Genomic DNA, 21,242 nt, shown 5'->3' on the forward strand with positions numbered 1-21,242 from the left:
AAAACTAATTTTGTAGGTATAGTTTTCTCCCTTATTTTTCATCAACACTTGGTTCGTAATGTCAAACCAATGAAAGAAAAAGTAATATCTATAACTTTATTGTCTTTCTTGACCCGATGAAAATGTTTCTGCTAATATTTCAACACAATTAGCCTACTAGATAAAATACTATTCTAACAGACACTTCAAAATAGGGTTAATAATGGAAGGAAATATCATAATCAGATTAATAGAAACAAACAGCAATTATTAAATGAAACTTTCTTAGTTCTAGTTGTTTATATATGTTAGAATTGGTGGCCAGTGTGTACCCCCGCGGAAAATACCCCCCCCCCCCCCGTGGAAAATAAGGCTTTTCAAATTTGAGAATTTATTTGAGTTTTTTCCGTAGGGGGGAAGAATGGTACTTGTGTTTTATACGCCACTCACTCAAGTTTACGCTGTGTAAAACTCGAGAACAAATCAGTTTCTTTGTTAGTTTCTTTCAGCTTAGCGCAAGACAAGACAAGGACAAGTGACATTATAGATGGGAAATATATAATTTGGGCTATATATTTGCACATAAGGGGGAGGGGGTAAAGAATTTGGACCGTTTTAAGTCAGAAAACAATTCTTACTTCACAATATGAAGAACAATTGTACCTAAATTTTTTTGCATGCAGATCTGCTATACTTTACCCCCCCCCCCCCACGTTGCAAATATATAGTCCAACATTGTTGCTAAATAACAAAAAACAAGCAAAGAAACTGATTTTTTCTCAAGTATTACACATCGTAAACTTGAGCGAGGGGTGTATAATACATAAGTACCAGAATTTGTAATGGAGAGAGCCGGATTTCCCGGTATTATTTGAAAACGATCAGAAATTAAATTTAAAAAAACAAGCTTTTTCAACTGAAAGTAATGAGCAACATCAACATTTAAAGCAAACTGAAATTGTTACGCATATTAAAGGGGTTGCCTCTTCCTCAAGACCTCACTCTTTTCACTAATTTTTTTTTTTATAGAATTTTAAAACAAAGCTTATTGTTCTAATTAAACGGCAATTTTGTTTCAGGAATCGTTCTTAAAGAACTGGGACAACAATTCAAAACTTTAGCTTTAAGAGCAAGTCTTTTGGAAGGGGCACCTCCTTTCATACCTCTTTCCACAGGAAAGGGGTATTTTCTACGAGGGGTATTTTCCGCGAGGGGGGTAGATTTTCCACGGTGGGGGTATTTTCTCTGGTGGTATTTTCTGCGGGGGGGGGGGGTATTTTCCGGGGGGTTAAATGCCTAGAACCCATAGAATTATACTCTTAAGAAACACTATATTGTTATAAATACGATCATGATATATGGAAAAGTAAATTTTATAGTACTACTGTTATTCTATTAGGACTTTTCCTTGAAATGTTATCAACAACATTAGCCGCTATCCCCCCTCTATTACAGAGGTGTCCCTGAAGTTGCGAGTACCCCGAAAAAAATTGATGTACTTGTTAAATATTCATAACACACTCACATCTCGATTGTGTGCTGGATATTTAACACGTACGAAAATTAATTGCAGTACTCCCCTCACGACTCAAATAAAAGCACAAAAGCCGAATAAAAGTGAACAATTCGATCAAAGTAGGCAATCCTCCGGGCGCCTCCTTCCTTGATGTAGCGCCGGGGGCAGCTGACCCTGTTGCCCCACCCCTAAGAACAGATATGTTCTTTTTTACCTAACCTAGTCTGTTTTTAACCTAACCTGGATTGAATGAGGGTAGAGTAACAAGGAAACTCTGGCATAAGCTTATTCTACAGGCTCCTATTTTTATCTTGCAGAAAAATCAAAAGTATTGGTGAAAATACTTCAAATAAAAAGGGAAAGCAGACCCTATACCACCTACCCAGAAAAATGTCCAATTTTTTGAAACAGGCGCGTTGGCTGAATCTGACTCCAGACTTCCACCCCCCGTACAAAAATATACAAACTTGGCTTCAACATGGTCTGTACCCATCCTTGAGCCTACATCTTCTTCCGTTCAAGGTTTATATGGGCAATTAGATGCAGATTGCCGAAAGAAGTAGGATGAAATACAAAAAGAGTAAGAAAAAGCAGATATTCACGGTTTCAAAACCTTTCAAGGACCGGGGAAGCTGAGCGAAGACAAAAACTTTCAGGATCTGCTTAACGAAAATTATATCGTTAACATATATCACTTCGCTACGGAATTGCTCAAGATAAATGATCACTAGTAAGTATTTTTTCAATAGCACCGATTTAACTAATTTAATGGAACTTATAGGTTTACAAATTATAAGTAAAAATAGCGAACTAAGATAAAGATTAATTTGTTAAAAGTTAAAAATCCGGCAGTTGTTGGTCTTGCAGGACTCTATAAGATTCACCATGGTGGAATCACAACTAAAACAAACTCTGTGTAAAGTTTAAGTCACAATTGAGGATTATGTGATTTTTAGCTGAGCCTTTTTAGGTCTTTTTCCGATTATCTCACCTTCCCTGAGATTCAATTCACAATTGATATCCTTTTTTGGTGAACTCTAAGAATATTTATTCTGATTTTTTCGTAAGAGGTAGGCTAATATTAATAGGCAATTTAATTATTTTACATAGAAAAAGCTTATTGAATTACGGCTCTTTACTAACTTTAGAAGAACCTGTTTTTGCAGAGCAGTCTTCGAACTCTTTGGGGAAAAAGCAAACAATATGCAAAAAAAAGGTGTAAGACACAGCTAAAATTAAAAAAAAGTACCAAGTTTATTTAAATTTAGCTTCAGAATAATCGTGCACAAGATCATGGGAATAGTTGGGACTGCATAGTGAATGTAATATTAACTATAAAGGGAAAAAGTTATTATTGAATTTTTCAGGCTTTTTTTTTCTATCTTTCATTAGTCTTCTTTTTACAATTTTTTATTTTTTGACAAATTACTGAAAAGGGTACGTTTTTCGTAAAGTATAAACACGTTTTACTAGGTTAACTTTACTGGAAAATGAACAGTTTTTCGTAGAGAGCAGCTGTAAATAAAGAGCAGCTTGAACCTATAGTAACCATAATTCTAAATGATGCATCACAAGAAATGTATTTTACGCTGATTCCAAATGTATGAAATTAATTTAGTTTAGTGTTACCAATCAAAAGTGTTTGGTGTTTGGAAATATACGAAAATTTTTTGGGTGAGAGGAAGAAAATTTCACAGTGTAAATATTTCACGAAGAATTTTAAGAGAGGATGGTCTTGTTCAGGAGGGTTTTTTTTTAACCCGGAGGAATTTTTAAATTAAAATTATCTCATTGGTGAAGGTGAATAAAAGTGTTTAGCGACTGCGTATGATCCATGGTTATCTATCCAAGTAGAACTAATTTTTCTTGGGATAATCCACTAAGGAGGGGGGGGAAGAGATTTGCCAGTATTTATTGAAAATGATCAGAGATTAAATTTAAAAAAAACTATTTTTTTTCTAATAGTAAGAAGTAACATTATAACTTAAAGGGATAAGGAACTATTCCGTACATGAGGGGGCTGCCTACATTCCTTAATCCCTCGTTTATTATTATAAAAAAAATACGTGTCTTAAAAATAAAAAAAAACATTTTATTCCAATTCAACGTAGCTTGGGTTTCAGCAGTTACTCTTTAATAATTTTGGTAAGAAGTCAAACTTGAGGGTAAAGAGAGAGGAATTGAGGAGAGGTAGCTCTCTCATTTTCGTAATAATTTTTTTTCTCTTTTTTTTTATAATGCTGATTAATTTCTCTTTGAAAAAAAACAGTTTTTTTTACTTTACGATAAATAGAAATTACAATTAACATATAAAAAAAAAAATTATAAGATAAGTTTCATTTAATCTTCAACCCTCCCTTTCTTCTTATATAGCAGCGAAAGATTTTAGATAAAAAAAAAGAGAAACTCAATTACTCTTTCTTTCTAGCTGTGAAAAAGGCGATCCTGGGAGGCCTAAAATACAAAAAATAGGAAAAATCGGTCTTCTCCTAATTTATTTTGAATGCAGTGGCTGCAGAAAAAAATTTACGTTGACGAATGAGCCAACAGCATCAACAGTAACTGTAAATCTTGAAACTGTGAATCTGTGAATATATCTTGTGAAAATTGGTGCTAAAACTATGATATGAGCTATGAATAAAACTCTTCTCAACGAGTAAATTGTTCGTTAGTTTCACGAATAGTTGGAAACAAATAAGTGTTGCAATCTTTTCTAACCAGTTTCTTGCCATCTTAGGTTTCTGCTTCTTAAATATGAGTTCGACATTAAAATCAAGAACAACCACATATCATTCGCAAGGGCGTATCCAGGATTGTTTTTTTGGGCAAGAGGCTTTTTTTTTGGGGGGGGGGGGGTAAAAGAAAACTTCAAAAATGTGTTTATCTCAGTTTTGGTACGTTTTTACGAGGAAGCCGAAATTTCGGGGAGGGGTGGGCCAAACCTGGCAACTCCTCCCACTTGGATACGGCTTTGGTCATTCATATTTTTTTTGTTGACAAGCTTGACCTTGATGGGACTCTGGCATAAAATAAAAATACTGTTTATGCTTGGCTCCCTAAAGAGTAAACCAGTTTTTACGGTACAAAGGTGATTTTGCCGTTGCGAAAATTTTTTGAAATAAAAAAAAATATATATACATCTGAATTACCTATTGTCAATTTCTCATTACAACATTGTTTAATGTCTGTACTTCTACATCTGTATATTTTTTAACACAGTAGACAGAATATACCAGTAAGCTTATTGCAGATAATTTCTGGTCTTCGTTCTCGTTGCAAACAAAAAGCTCCTCCCGCTTATTTCTGCATTAGCGGGAATTCAGGTTAGTCTATTTACGATTGTTTTAACGCACTTTTATGGAAACAAACGGAAACAGACAAACCTGCTTTCCCACAAATTTGACTTTGCTTATGTTTATATCCGCAAAAACGTTCTCCAGACCACTCGCACCCCGGTCTGGGTTTTTACAATGTGTGAGATAGAGAATGATCTTATTGGATTATATATAAACTGTGATTTTTTAAAAAAAGGTTCTGGTTCTGACAGTCTGGTACGTATATATATTAAATCTTTTATTTTACAACAAATGTTTTGTTTTGTAATAAGAAAGCTATCACATCAAATAAAGCTTGTCAACAATGATATACAAACTTAACCGACGGGGAAAACAACCTAGAGATTATTGACTTTAAAACAAGCATGCGACAGAAAAAACGGGTTAAATTTGAATAGAGCAGTGGAAGAAGCTTAATTCAGTTTAAATCCGTCTTTTCTCTCTTTATTTTTTTTTGTAAATGGGAAAGTAGTGGGAAATTATAGAAATTATTTTATTTTGTAACGTTTTTCGATCCCCCAAAAAATGGCTAGCTAACCCGAATCATCTATATTGTGCAAGCATCCTTGAAGGAAAAAACTAGTAAATTGACTATAAAATAATCCTTTCAGATTTACAACTAAACCTGAAAAAAAATACCAGGTGCCAAAGACTCCTAAGCCTTTATTTCTTTCTTCTTTAATCTCACTTCAAAATATTATCAGACAGCCGTTGGAAAGACAATTTCCGTGAACAAAGGTTGTCAAACCTACTTGCTAAACAAGAATGAATTAAATTGGTTGGCTTTGGTCCGCTCTATATTTTACTTTTGACTAATAAACCACGCCGATTGAAACATATGGGAAATGATAAAGTTGCAAAAAGCGCCACCATAACGGAATAATTTGGATGGAGCCGATCGAAATGAGTCTTTACATAACCGTTAAGAAGAGGCTAAAAAAAACTTGAGGCTAACAAAGCTGCTGGACCCGATAACCCACACCCAAGACTGTTAAAAGAAACTGCTGAATACTTTGCCGAACCTATTGCTATGATGCTTAAGATGTCCCTCACGTCCAAAATACTTCCAAATGATTGGAAGCAAGCCAACATCAAGCCAATACAGAAGAAAGAGAGAAGGGATTTTGCTAGTAACTATTAACCTAGGCTATAAGTCTTCCATCAGTTATATGTAAAGTACTTGAGGGCATCATAAACAATGCACTGGTCTACCACCTCAAGAAAATCCAATTGCTTAGCAAAAGCCCACATGGTTTTCGAAAAGGCCACTCAATTGATACTAATCTAATTGAGTCAGATGATTTTGTGACTAGACTCTTGGACACTGGTCAGCCGGTGGATGTCATATTGCTTGACCAAGCCAAAGCATTTGACAAAGTTCAACACCAATTTTGAAATTAAAGGCATATGGAGTACATGAAGATATAGTAGCTTGGATAGAAGCCTTTCCAATTGGCGGGGATCTGAGAGTGTTGGTGTACAACTGCAATGGCAATGCTGTCTATTCTGAACTGCTACGATTCACAAGTGGAGTGCCACAGGGCACCATCCTGGGGCTTAAATTATTCAGCATGTACATCAATGACTGTACAATGAACCTGAAGAATACTTTGATACTATATGCTGATGACTGCAAGCTCCTAGGATTGGCCAATAACGACCTAAATCTATCAAATATGCAAAAAGATCTGGACAGACTATCCAGATGGTCATCGGATTGGTGTATACAATTCAATGCCTTAAAATGTAAACTTTTACATCTTGGATGCTATAATCCAAAACTGGCATATAACATAGGAAACGCCCAGCTTGAGGCAGTCAGTGAGGAGAAGGACCTGGGGGTTATTGTAAACAGTGAGCTGAAGTTTCACTGCCACACACGAGCTCAAGTTGCAAAAGCAAACCAAGCCCTTGGCCTCATAAAGCAAACATTTACCACCAGGAAGTTGGGAGTGATTACAAAACTGTGCAAAGTCATGGTCCGTCCTCATCTGGAATTTGGCATGACCCTAGCCTCTCCGTACTATAAGATGGATGTGAAAGTACTTGAGAGTGTCCAAAGAAGAGCAACTAAGCTTATCTCTGCATTCCAAGACAAATCTTACGAGGAACGTCTCACCTTACTCAAACTCCCTACCTTAGTATACCGTAGGAAAAGAGGAGACGTAATAGCAACTCGTAAGTTGCTAGAAAATGACCTATTAAGTCATATCTTTTCCCCATCCGTCTCAACTACCACAAGAGGACACGCCAAGAAGCTGCAGGCCCCCCGTTTCATCAAACGTGAGCGCCAACAGTTCTTCTCAGTCCGTTCCGTCCCACTCTGGAACAGCCTATCTGAAGCCACCGTCTAATCTAAAACTATAGATGCCTTCAAGAAAGGAGTTGATCAAGACTGGGCCAACGCTGAATGGAGGCTGAACTGGGATGTCAAATCATAACCTTGAAACACCAACAGCGAGATTTCTACAGGAGGCTCAACACCACCTTATCTCGCTGGACATGCGATTTAAGGTAATTTAAGGTAATGTAATTTGTGATATGCTGTCATTTCTAAATGAAACAGGTGTTTGTGGACCAGTCATATAAAATTTAGTTTTCCTGGATAGAGAACAATAGAATTGTGAATATAAATATTACTAATACAGCATACACATAAAAAGGCACAAGATAAGGAATCTAATTACCTTAGATTAGCAGCAAGATAAGATGGAGATGTCATTATCTTTTATCTGACCTTCTAACATTATTTTTATTTCAATAGAATGTTTCAAAAATTTGTGGTGAATATAGCCTACAGTTTGGGTAAAATCCTAGCTCAAAGGCTGTTTGCCATCTTAGAAAGTAGCTGAGTTGGGTAAATAAACTCTCAGGAATGCATCAAGAGCCTCAATGATCTCTCAGGAATCTTCTTCTGTCTCAGCAGACATGGGCTTTTCAGTTAAGACTATTCAGCCCTTCCTTTTGACTCACTCAGTGAGTTGAAATGAACAACTGCAAGTGGTTGCTCCTTATTTAACTTGTATTGGCTTCTACCGTGAGTAGTATGTGATATATTTAAAATACAAAAAAATATAAAATTCTTTCCTTCTAAAGATAATTCTGACATAAATTAAACTTTCTCTAATTAGGTTTAAATCTCGTTTCAAAAAAAAAACTTCTTAACCTGCAAAAGAAAAACCGCATTCTAGTCTCAGCCAAACATTGACACTAATCGGTTATGAATTTCGCGAATATATTCGGCAGTAAAGAAATGCTAGATACAAAGTTCACAGGAAGTTTAAGTTACCAGAACAGTCTGAATGCCTAATTATCAAAAAATTTAAAAAGAATCATTGGACGGGCAGTTGGCACAATGAAGTGAATTTGCAAAAATAATTATAAGGTAGCGGGCCCTTCAAAAGAGTTGGGTAGATTGTTAAATAGCTCTTAGGCCGCAGGAGCAGGAATAATTTAATATAATGAAGAAAAGTGTTTTTTGAAGCATTCAGTTGCCATAAGTTTTTGAGGCATTCAGTTGCCATAAGTTTTTTGAGGCTTTCAGTTGTCATAAGTTTTTCGATGCATTCAGTTGTCATAATCTTTTTGATACATTCGTTTGTCAGAACTATGATTGGACATTCATTTGTCAGAATTATCATTATGCAGTCATTGTAGAGATTTGGTCATTATTTTCACTGCCTCTGTTGTTGTCAGTTGAAGTGAAGCATTGTTGTACACCTAAATGTAAGTCTCAATAAAACTATTGCTTTTTTATTTGTATTTGTTTTATTTATGTGTCTGCATCCTACTGCAAAGCAGATAACTAGTTCGTAGGTTTCCATCATTAGGGGCCCCAGGAATCTAATTTCTACTCAACATTGGTGTTATTCGTGAAGGAGATAACTCGAGGAAAAGAGGTCACATTGATACAGATACATGTTTTATTTTCTCGCGTTCAGTCGGTGGTGCGGTCACCCATTTACTTTACTCCCCATTGCTGTGGTATTGAGTATTGAGCCACCCTAGCCAATAAGGATTGACCGTGATAAATTTGAAATTAAGGGTAGTTATCCTGCTTACTGATCGCACCAGCTACGCCGTTAGGGTTTAAGGCCGCGAACATAGACCCTATCAGTTCTCCGATCGCGCCACTTGTAATGCTGAATATCTTGCATTAATGGACTGTACCACAGCAATGGGGAGTAAAGTAAATGAGTGGGTCGAATGATCGAATTCGATACGATGGTGGCAAATCACAGTAAAACAAAAATAAATAGCCTAGGCGAATCAAACGCAAACCTGACCTTCAAGGGCGATCAAGCTTCTACAAACTTCTTTTCAAGGGATAATTCCCCAGGGCCACAAAGAAATAAACCGCAAGAAACAGAAGAAAAAGTAACGACACAGTCAGGTAGAGCGGTTAAGAAACCGGACAGATAAAAATACCCTTAAAAATACAAAAAAAAAGATTTTTAATGAATAGGGGTCATAAAGGAATAATAATTTTAAAAAACCTCTAGCTCACAAGTAAAACTCTACTCGTACCATTCCAGTACGATGTATCCAGTCCAACTGAAAGAAGTCGGAGTGTTGCCTGACGGTTCGGAGTATGGTGGAGAATAATATTGAAGTTTCCCCAGCCATACCTCGAGCCGGTAGACTGGCTCCCAAATCTCCCGACTCCAGGAAGAAATTACATCGAAAATTTGAAGAGGCAGTGTTAACAATAAGGAACAACCCAAAGGTCGGACTAAGAGTTTTCATAAGATAACAATGTCTCGCCTACAAAAGAACCTCAATATCAAGTATTTCTATTCCAAGGGACCCACTCAAACAGACCTTTTACTTCTTGATAAATGCAGAGCCCCCAAAATTTGCTATAACCTTGAATAAAATAACCAAAGTTTCAAATATTAAGTAATACATCTTCCTTTAGTTTAAATTCAATGTTACAAAAAATTTTTATTCGACACTGAATCTTAAGAATACAAATCCCTTGATAGTAAGTTATTTCTTAAACACAGGAAAACATACCAAAGAAAAAGAGGCTCCTATAAGAATAATAAAATGGAAATTAAGCGAAAGATCTAACCTCAAAACCACCTTTTATTTATTAATAATAAGAATTTGTAACTGTGGAATAAATCAATCTCATAAATATAAATTATTTGGTCTTAGTGCAGATTATAATAATTTTAGGCCTATAAAAAAAAAGGATAACAGTGTAATTATGTGCTGCTCGCTTACTTATTTATATGTTGCTTACTCGAAAAACATAATGCAAAATTTGGTTGTATAGTAATTTCTAGCTAAGCTTTAAAGGTATATCTCAACCAGTCATAAAGGCAAATCACAACCAGAACAAAGCTTGGAAGTCCTAACTTTACTACCATAACCTTTCTAATCCTAAAATATTTTTCATAAACAGAAATTCTGTTTTACGCTTACAAATCAGTCTTATTTGGCCAATACCATAAAACAGTTATATAATAAAATAACCTAAGTTAAAAGTTAAAGTGCCTTTGAAAAAAAATAATAATAACAAAATAGTAAATAAACGAATTTTGTAAGAATGGGTAAAATTAATGATAAATTAATTCTAGAAACAAACAATAAAATGAGACTTAAAAGCATCACCATAATCCTCGTTGTTCACGCAGTAGCCCAAGATATTCTAAAAAAAGGAGTAATATTCAAACATGAAAATTCCTTGCTAGCTAGCAGTGATGCATGGAAAATTTTTATGAAGTTGGACCCCAAACCCTTCGAGACCTTATTTCAACACGCATCACGACTAGAAAAAAACACGAATGAACTCGAAGAGTCGATATTTCAATTCCTAAGGTCAGACAAAGGAATACAAGCCAGTAAAATAATGCATAGTAAAGATAATGAAGAGTTTCCAACTTCAATTGCCTCCACACTAAAATCAAAGTTCGTAATAGATGACTTCTATAAGAAAATAGCAAAATTCAACATGACAGTTTGGACGATCACCAAGGAGGACTGAAGGAAAAGATGAGTGTATAATATTGAATACTCGTGAGAGACGCTACTGTAAGGAAATCCACACAAAACCATAAATTACTTACTACAAGGAAAGGAAACCCTTATGAAAGAAATTACGCAGAAATAAACGAGAAACTACTACCTAATGTAATTTAGAAACACACCCAAAAAGTTTCACCTCATCAAGCCTATTAAATGTCTTTTATATAAAGATTACAAACCTAATTTCAACTGTTTAGTACGGAAATACAAAAATTAAAACAAAGTACCACGAAGATTCTATCAGGTGAACATCTAAAGCAAATTAAATATATAATGGAAACTAAGGATTATAAGTTGACGGAATTTAAATTATATTGTGAAAGTTATTGAAATTTATTTGAACTTGACATTTCACATGTGCAGAATTCCAGCTGTTAACATATTGATTCCGACTATGCGTTTGATTGATTAAGCCCTTGCTTGGGGTGCCTAGTGTTAATGACAAGTGGATTTACGGTTTTCTAAGTGGCCCTTCGGATTGTTTAATTCTATTTGAAATTTGGATTATTTGGAGCAGTTTTTTACGAAGAGGGGTGAAAGTCGTGCCCAAATTAACGCTGGCTTAGCAAATTGCACGTAATGGACCCATGTGAAAAAAAAAAATGGTCCTTAATGAGGTAAGCAGATAATTAAATTTAATTTTGTTGTCTGGAAATAATCATGGGACGTAAAAGAAAGCAACCTCATAATATTGGAGATGATAGAGAAAACACTCGGAGGGGAGAAGGGGAATATGATCTCAACGTTACTACTAGTAGCACTGATTCTACAAATAAATTCACGATTTCAGCAGTTGCGGAGAGTTTAAATACTGTTATCAGTTTGGTAACAGAAAATGGAAAAAAGCTAGATTCTTTAGAAAATAGGATTAAGGGAATTGAAGATAAAGTGGCAAATTTGGAGATATCACATGTGGGATTTGCAAGGCAGCTGACTGAAAATGATGAGCGAGTGAGGCAGCTTGAGCAAGTCAAAGAATCTCTAAAGAACCAAGTAAAAATAATTTCTGATGATTGTATAGCTCAGAGTAGAGTCAAATAATTTGAGTATGAGATTGGCCAGGCTGGAGTTTGATAAACTGGAAAAGAATATTATTGTATGGAATGTCTCTTGTGAATCTGAAAAAAATGCGAAGGATATCTTCAAAAGTATTCTTACGGAAGGACTAGAAATAGCTCCAGTCCCAGCATTCAAGGTAACCCAAGTGAGTGAGCAACAGAAATTTATTCGTGTTGAAGTATCTGATAAAAAATCGAAAATTGATATTTTGAAAAATGCCAAGAAATTAAAAGGTAAAGCAGTGTCGTCGTTCCGTGATATTTACCTCAGTAATGATGTCCCAGCTGAAGTTCGCGAAGCAAGAAATGATTTGTTGATTAAAAGGGTGAAATTACGCAAATTAGGAATAGATGCTTGGATCTCGAAAACTTTTCCGTCTGTTTTACTTTTCAATCGCCCCAACGGAACACGTGCTAAATATTCACCAGACGATTTGATTCCTGAACTTGATTATGCACCGAATAATCAATCATTTCGTAACCAATATAGCGGCAATTAGTGAAGCTTAAGAGGAAAAATAATTGTTCGAATTCATGTTCCCATTGATTAAGAAGTAGCTGGTGATTAATTGGTGATAAAAATAAATTTTGGCGGGAAATTGAGGGAGTTCATATAGTTCATAGTTGATTGTTTGTAGCGTAGAAGAAATGTAAATATGAGAAGGCACCCATTATGCAAGGTGTACCCTTTTGAGTCATTGTTGTTGTTTTTGTTTTTTTTGAATATTTCTTTTTCTGCTGTTGTTATTTTTTTTTATCTCATTATTATTATTGGTGTTATTATTGTTATTGGGCAGCATGTAATAAATTTATATTTAGAGTGTATTGAATTGTGTCCTCTGTGGAGTCGTACTCAAATTTGTCTACTTGGCTTTGATGTTGGATGAAAGATTGGAGTCTCCTCCAGGACAAATTAACGTATTGGGGCTGGAAAACAAGAAGGTAAATTTTGAAAGTAGGTATAATGAAATTTTTGATGGAAGTGGTGGGCCTGGTGGTTATTATAGGTTGGACTTTAAAAATTCTAAATATTTATTCGTAAACCAAATGCAGATGGCATGTAGTAATGTTTCGGACAGATTTAATGTGTTCCATTTGAATTGCCAAGGATTGTATTCAAGTTTAGATTTTATAAATGAAATTTCCAGTTTATCTCTTTTTCAGGTAATTGGACTGACTGAAACTTGGTTAAATGATTATAATTCGGAACTTTTACATATTTCAGGTTATAATCTTTACACGAAAAATCGTCAACTTCGCCGACACGGGGGACTGGCAGCGTAAATAAGTTCTGACATACGGGCAAGTGTCCGAGACGATATTTTAATATATATAGAAATGGTTTTTGAGTTTTTTATTTTGCAGTTAGAGCTGTCTAGACGTTGTGGTTATGTTCTGATTGTATATAGGCCATCGTCAGGATCTCTTATTGAGTTTTATGAATTATTTGAAGAACAATTGGAAAAGATCCCACATCGAAGTCCTATTTTTATAATGGGAGATCTTAACATTGATCTAATGGATAATGGATCAAATACGGACCGATTTTTAAACTTGATGATTTCATTTGGTTATATCCCTGCTATTAATATTAGTACTCGTGTTACGAGGACGTCATCGAAATGTCTGGATAATATATTTTCAAATTATATGTCGGGTAGTCCAAGTGTTCTTATAAGTGATACTTCTGATCATTTTGGTGTATTTGCAAGTTACTCGGTATGCGTTCATAATAAAAATTCCACAAAGAAGAGCAGTCTCAAGCTGAGGATGTTACTCGATAAAGATGCACTTCTGAAATGTAGAAATGACCTAGCCAATAAGGATTGGAATACAGAGTTTTCAATCTCTGCGGATATTGACTCTAAGTTTAGAGTCTTTTACCAAATTATTAAGCGATCCCTGGAAGAATGCTCTAGGAATATTAATAACAATAGAAGAAAAACTTCGAAGCCGACTTGGATTACTCCAATCTTATTGAGATCGATATATAAGAAGAAAAATTTGTATGAGAAAAGGGTACGTCATCCCTGTGATGAAAATGAGCGAATTTATAAGAGTTATCGTACTGCCCTAAACAGACTCCTGCGAAGATCTAGACAAGACTATTATGAAATAGAATTTGAAAAGGAATCTGGAAATCCGTCGAAAACATGGAATGTGATAAGAAGCACTTTAGGACAATCATCTGGAGGAATCCCTCAGGAAATACTCCGTAAAGATGGAACCAGTCTTAAAAATCCAGAGGAAATTTGTGAAGAATTTGCTAACCATTTTTCGACAGTTGGAAGGAGAGTGAAAGAGTCGATTATAAGCAAACCAGGCGACCAGGCTTTTCAAAATTACCTTCATAAGGAGTTGGAAATCTCTTTAAATATACTCCCAGTTCAAGAATCTGAAGTTCGAAACATTGTTTATGGTATGAAAGGTACCGCTTCTGGCTCTAATATTGTTTCAGTTAGAGTAATAAAAATACTTTGGAATGCGATTGCTCAAACTTTTTTTTCATTAATTAATCAGTGTCTAAAATAGGGAGTGTTTCCGAGTTGTTTTAAATCAGCGAAAGTAATACCAATACATAAAGGAGGGAATACTGGTGCTGTTGAAAATTATAGACCAATTTCGATTTTACCCATTATGTCTAGGATACTAGAAAAATGCTTTTCGGTCAGAATGTATCAATATCTGGAAGACCAGAGAATATTTACTCCTACACAATTTGGATTCCATCAAGATTGCACTACTGAGCAAACAAACATATATTTGACTAGCATTATTAATATGGCGCTGGATAATGGGTATAAAGTGGCAACTGTATTTTTAGATATTGTAAAGGCTTTTGATACGGTTGGTCATGATATTTTGTTAATGAAGTGTGAAATTTATGGGATTAGGGGTCCAGCTCTTTCGTTTTTACGTTCTTTTTTGTCTTGTAGAAAACAATATGTTCAAATTGGCAATATGGGTTCTGATGAAAATTGTATTGAGTGTGGAGTTCCACAGGGTTTGGTACTTGGACCCTTATTATTTTTAATTTTTGTGAATGATCTTCCACAGTCTGTAAGTAAACTGGAAACAAGAATGAGTGAGATCGTCAAAAAGGATAGCGCGGCTACAGTGCCTATGTTTGCTGATGATACTTCTTTAGTGGTGATTGCAAAGTCAGAGAGATTGCTCCTAGAGAGTGTACGAGAATCGCTAAATGAGGTTTCAAGATGGCTGAGAGTGAATCAGCTAAAGGTGAACCCCTCTAAGAGTAGTTTTCTTATATTTTCGAGGACATCGAATTATTATCCATGGATACAGCATATAGCATATGAAGATGGTATGATTGCTCTTCAAAAGGCAGTATGGGATCGGAGACTCTCAGTTTCCGATCCCATATTGAAACTTTATCCTGGATTCTATCGCGTAATTTGGGGATGATTTGTAAACTTAAATATATGTTTCCAATTAGTATACTTAGGCTTCTCTATTTATCGTTAATCCATCCCTATATTTTGTATTGTTCTTCCGTATACATTGGTACATTTTCTTCAATTGATAGTCCTGTGTGAATTATCCAAAACAAGTCTATTAGAGTATTATCAGGAAAATCAGAAAGAGATTCGGTTCGAGAAGTCTATAGGTATTTTAGGATACTGCCAGCAGCAGGTCTTCATCATTTTTATATATTAGGCCTAGTATTTATGCATAGGTACAATATGAAGCAGCTGCCGGAGTGCTTTAATGGTTGGTTTTACAGCCGATGGAATATACATAACCAAAATACTAGGGGTAAAAATGATTATTATACTCCACCTATATTGTCTGCCAGGTCCACGTTTTCTTTTGTTATAAAGGGTATAAATTTATGGAATAATTTGGATAATGATATGAAGAAACTTGAAAATTCTAGTGGTTTTAAAGCAAAATTGAAAGAAAAATTATTAAGTAAGTATGAATTCTAGTTTTGTTTGTTTTGGAGGTGACTTGATTTGATTTAATTTAAATTAAGTTGTAATTGTTCGTTGGTTTGTGAGTGTGACCCCACAACATTAATATGGTATGTAGTTGCTGTCCCTGCACTATTATTATTATTCTTTATTTATTTTTTCTTTCTTTTCTTTTCTCTCTTTTTATCTTTCTTTCTTATCATAGTGTATTTGAATGATGTTACATGTATGTATTATTTTTTTTTTTTTTAAATGTTGCAACCCATTCCAACCATTTGGTTTTGGGTGAATCATATTGAATTTGTATTTAAACTTTTTGTTAATTAAATATATCACTATCACTATCAAGATTTTTGAAGTATTCTTTCGAAGAAATAAATACTGTAGGTCTACAGGCCTAATTCCCATTATCGGAGAACTCGCCACCCGCCTTTTTGGTTTGACAACGGAGGAAGACCTAAACAGCCTGAGGGAAAATGTAAAAAAACTGAATAATGCCATTAACGTGACATTACACGTTTAGAAGATACAAGCTAGTATAGAAAATTACCAGAGAGACGAAGTCGAAACGATGTCTAAGAAAATCTCAAAAACTGTAAACGTAATGAATTATTTAGGGAATGAAGTGGACCGCATGGTGACAGACCTGAGCCTTACCATGGTATCACTTGATACAATTACCATGTCACTACTAAATCTAGCGACAGATGTTAGTAAGTTTGAGTTCGCATTATTTGCCCTCGCGGGAGGAACTTTGTCTTACAACCTAGTAGATCCTTCTAACCTAAAAAGTATGTTAGACGAAATAAAAAGGCACCTAACGTTTGGCTTACATTTACCCGTAGAGCCAGAAGTATCAAATTTATTTCTTTACTATACCAAATTAAAAGTCCCCATCACGAAAATAAATGAACAGCTATTCGCAGTAGTAACAATTCCATTGATAAACCAGCAATCCGTTTACGACTTGTACAAAATTTCGACCTTCCCTGCTAACATAAAGAAGACAAATTCATATATGACTATCACACCTGAAGCAGAGTATTTGCTTGTTGATCAAGATAGACGAAAATACACCCTAGCCAATCCACAAGACTTAAAAGAGTTCGTACTATTCAAAAACCTAGTATGCCAGCTTACGTTACCTATTTATAATTTCAAATCTGGATCTTGTATGTTTGATATATTTTTAAAAGACACACAACAGTAAGAAATACCAGATTCATGCGAAGCCTTGATAAAAAGTACTGAGTAAGAAATATTCATACACCTAAGAAATAATTTTTGGTTATTTTCTGTCCCAACAGAAACTGCTGGAACTTTGTATATCTATAATAGTACAGAAAGAATAAATCCAAGTTACAAGACAGAATCACAATTACAAGATGTAGGTACGATAACCATAAAACAGGGAAGTCGACTTGTAATTAAAGAGTCAACTGTTCGAACGCTGTTAATTACCACAAGCACAAGTATAATAAGTCCCAAATTAATCAATTTTAAGGCAATTAACCTGTCGTACACTATTCCCAATATAGAAAGTGAGGAAATGAAAACCTCTATATGGTCCAAAACAGAAAAGAATAAAGGGACATTAAGGCTTCAAAAAATAAGAGAAGCATTATACTCCCAGATCCCCCTATTTACAAATGAAGACCAAAGATTAACATATGTTGATAAAAGATACGGATTATTCTCAACCAATTTCTGGTGGAACATACTACTGACTGTATGTTTTGTATTCGCGATTTCCCTGACCATGAGAACCTTACTGACTTTTAATTATGGAAAAATCCTGAGACTAAGAAGGCAAAACCCAAAGGAAGAACACGGGGAAACGACTGAAATGCAGAAGTTAAACCCAGAACCCCATGAGAACGTCTAAGCCAAGAAAAAGGGAAGACATTAGAAAACGAATGGGTATAGAGGTCTCCACTCATCCTTGCTATGTCTTGTTCCCTCATTGTAAGTGTTGTTTATGTAAAACCGTGCAGCTATGATGCTGCAACAAGCATTTCTTAAACAGCACAGACGTGCATGAACAATGAAGGCATGAAATATGTTGTAAACTGAGACCTCAAATTTAACTTCAATTTAACTTAGATAGGTGCCTGTTGAGGAAGGGAGATAAATTTGGTTTATTCTTATTAACTGTACCTCTGATAATCTCCAGCAATGTATGTTTCTAATGGGGATTTGTCTCCCACTTGGAAGGTCAATATTTGGGGAATTTTTTGCAATTTCATCAGCCTGATGGTTACATGTTATATCTGAGTGGATTGGAACATACTGAAGGTATGTTCTTATGCCTCTTGAAGCAAGAGTATGGATAATATTTAGACAATAAAGTGTGTTTATATTCATCTTATATTGAGAAGCTGAGTAAAGCAGCTTAAGGCTTGACAAAGAGTCAGAATATACTATAATATTTTGTAAATTAGGAATCAAAGGATGATTATCCATAAGGTGCTCTAATGCCACAATTATGGATAATTTGAGGGAGAATTCACAGGAAGATATTCTGAAGCACCTATCTCTACTTCTTCTTCATCCAGAGGGTACTAATCTTAGACAACTTTTAACAGGCTTTGTGCTATAAAAGATAAACCTAGAAAAATACATCTTCTGCTCAAATAAGGTGTAAGAAAATTGTTCAGAAGTCTTCTAACTTTGCTAAATCCCAATTTGTAAGGTTTAAGAGATATTTAAAGTCATTTTTGAAATTTAGGGGGAAGCCTTGATATGCCTTAAAATCCCAACAAAATAAATGGGCTTTCAGTCTCAAAAACTAGTCATTGGAAAAGATAGCCTGCTAAAAATTCAAAATTAACTAACAAATCTTTGTATATTTCTTATTTCTTTTTCTATATTTTGATTTTACTGATATTGCTTTAGCCATTCAATCTGTTTGAACAAAGGAGAGACATAGCCCAATCAAGAAACATAAACATTAATAAGAATATAATTTGGACTAGGCCTATATATTTGCATGTTAAAGGGGTGCTTGAGGTAAAGAAAGTGAAGTACTTTTGGGAATGATTCATCTAATATTTTAGGAATTTTTCAGAATCTCATACAGTTTCCTTCTTGACAGCCCCAACTGCATACTCTAACCAAAAGAAACAGATGAAAAAAACTAGCAATGCAGCATAGTAGAGTTTACAAAAATGAGACACTTCTCTAATAACTGCAGTATTTTTAAACAAACTAGAATAAAAATTGGTAAATATCTATTTGGTGCAATAATTTATCTAGGATGAAAGTGAAAACATCATTTGATGCTTCTTTTATGCCCTTTCATAATTTAAGAATCACTTCTGGGACTAGTTGCATCTTGAGCCCTTAAAGGGGCCCCAAAGGTATTTCAGATTCAGATTCAATTGGGTTTAATTAAAACAAATAGAAATAAATAAACTTCTCTATGCAAAAAAATGCACATTGAGTCCCTTAAAAAATAACAATTCCTCCTAATCATGCTTTACGACTCTCGCTTTACTCCTCAACACAACCACATCCCTCAACCATACAAATCACTATCTAAGAGATTCCCCCTTCCTCCCCAAAAGCACAGCTACCTTAACCTTACAAAAAAAATAATCAATAAATAAAACAAAAAAAAAATGAGATAATAATGATAATAATTAAAAAAAAAAATAAATAAATAAAATCTCAATTATTAATAAACTCTATTTATTGAACATTCAATAAGATATTTTTTCAAATTATTTATAAAAGACCCAAGGGAGCTCCTACATCTCAGCTCTTGTGGAAGCATGTTCCACACTTTCATTTCTGGGACAACACAAAGAAGTTATCTAAACTAGTTAAGCTATAAAAAAAGTGTAAAAAAATATCACTAGTTTAAAAATAAGTTGTTCAGCAGTAATATATTCCAAAAATACTTATTTTTAACAATTCAAAACTCATTTATTAGGCAACTCAAATATAAACTGTTTTCCTACTGTTCCAAGTTTTTTTTAATGCTGTTGACAAAATAGTACTGAATTTTGCAATTCAAAACTTTACCATTGACAATTCAGGGTCTACTCTAATTCAGGGTATATATTTGCACATTAGGGGGTTGGGGGTGGTAAAATTTCATGGTAAATTTGCAGTTGGCCATATAATTTAGCTAGGATGAAAGTGAAAACATCATTAAATTTTTTTTTTTATGTTCTTTCATTATTCATAGAAAATACCTTCAGGGCCCCTTTGGGGGCTCAAAATTCAATTAGCCCCAGAAGCAATTGTTGAATTATGAAAGAGCATAAAAAAAGGCATCAAATGATGTTTTCACTTTCATCCTAGCTAAATTATTGCACCACCTAGATATTTACCAAAAAATTGAGGTTTTAAGAAATGACAAGGCCTGAAGGACAAAAATGGGTAAATTTCTACCAAATCATATTATTGAGTTAGGAATAAAGTGAACTCACTATTTGATGCCTTTTTTTATGCTGATTACAAATATAATAATCATTTCTATCAGAAATAAATTTCAGCCCCCCCCTATATATGCCTTTTCAGGTGTTGGTTTGGTTGTAGAAATATATAACCTGAATTGGCATATATAGGGGGGGCTGAAATTCATTTCCGATAGAATTGATTAGGCTACTATATTTGTAATCAGCATAAAAAAAAGGCAGTAAATTTCTACCAAATCATATTATTGAGTTAGGAATAAAGTGAATACACCATTTGATGCCTTTTTTATGCTGATCACAAATATAATAATAATTTCTATTGGAAATGAATTTCAGCCTGCCCCCCCCCCCTATATATGCCAATTCAGGGTATGTAGGCCTATTTCTACATTAGGGGGAGTGGGGGTAAAGTTTAAACTTACCTCCCATTTACATCAGAAACAAAATTTGCCCCCAACCCCCCTAATGTAGAAATATATATCCTGAATTGGCATATATAGGCCTAGGCCTAGAGGGGGGGGGCTGAAATTCATTTCCAATAGAAATGATTATTATATTTATAATCAGCATAAAAAAAGGCATCGAGTGGTATATTCACTTTATGCATAAGTCAATAATATGATTTGGTAGAAATTTGCCCAAATATGTACCCTGAATTGGTGGTATATATAGGGGAGGGGATAGAATTCATTTCCAACAAAAATGATTATTATATTTGGAAAGAGCATAAAAAAAGGCATCGAGTGGTATATTCACTTTATTCATAAGTCAATAATATGATTTGGTAAAAATTTACCCAAAAATGTTATTATTTTAGTGTCCCTGGCCTAGTCTACTTAAACTGGCTAGCCTAAGATTTTTTTCAATTCTTCTAGTCTCTACCAGTAGATTAAAGAAGCCAATTAAGTAATAAGATAGATTTCTAAACTCTTGAGCTTTCAGTTTTCATTGGCCTTAATTTT

General features: G+C 34.6%; 2 protein-coding genes across 4 annotated transcripts in view; one reads left to right on the top strand and one right to left on the bottom strand.

The window, feature by feature from the left end:
- LOC148955831 (2-hydroxyacyl-CoA lyase 2-like) overlaps window positions 1–21,242 on the bottom strand; it is a 113,186-nt gene that overhangs the window by 91,852 nt on the left and 92 nt on the right. Inside the window, exon 1 of one of the 3 annotated variants that reach the window (XM_089104537.1) lies at window positions 21,209–21,216. The exons of 1 other annotated variant lie outside the window; for it this stretch is intronic. The gene's annotated coding sequence lies outside the window, so the exon portion shown is untranslated. One more of the 3 variants, XM_089104527.1, reaches the window with a different exon arrangement.
- On the top strand, window positions 6,807–7,184 carry LOC148955832 (uncharacterized). The gene has a single exon (XM_089107919.1). The coding sequence runs from the start codon at window positions 6,807–6,809 to the stop codon at window positions 7,182–7,184; it is 378 nt and encodes a 125-aa protein (XP_088964045.1).

This window comes from Artemia sp. Qi Xiang Cuo, chromosome 2 (genome assembly GCF_049724085.1).
Source record: "Artemia sp. Qi Xiang Cuo chromosome 2, ASM4972408v1, whole genome shotgun sequence".
In the NCBI taxonomy this organism is placed as follows: Eukaryota; Metazoa; Arthropoda; class Branchiopoda; order Anostraca; family Artemiidae; genus Artemia; species Artemia sp. Qi Xiang Cuo.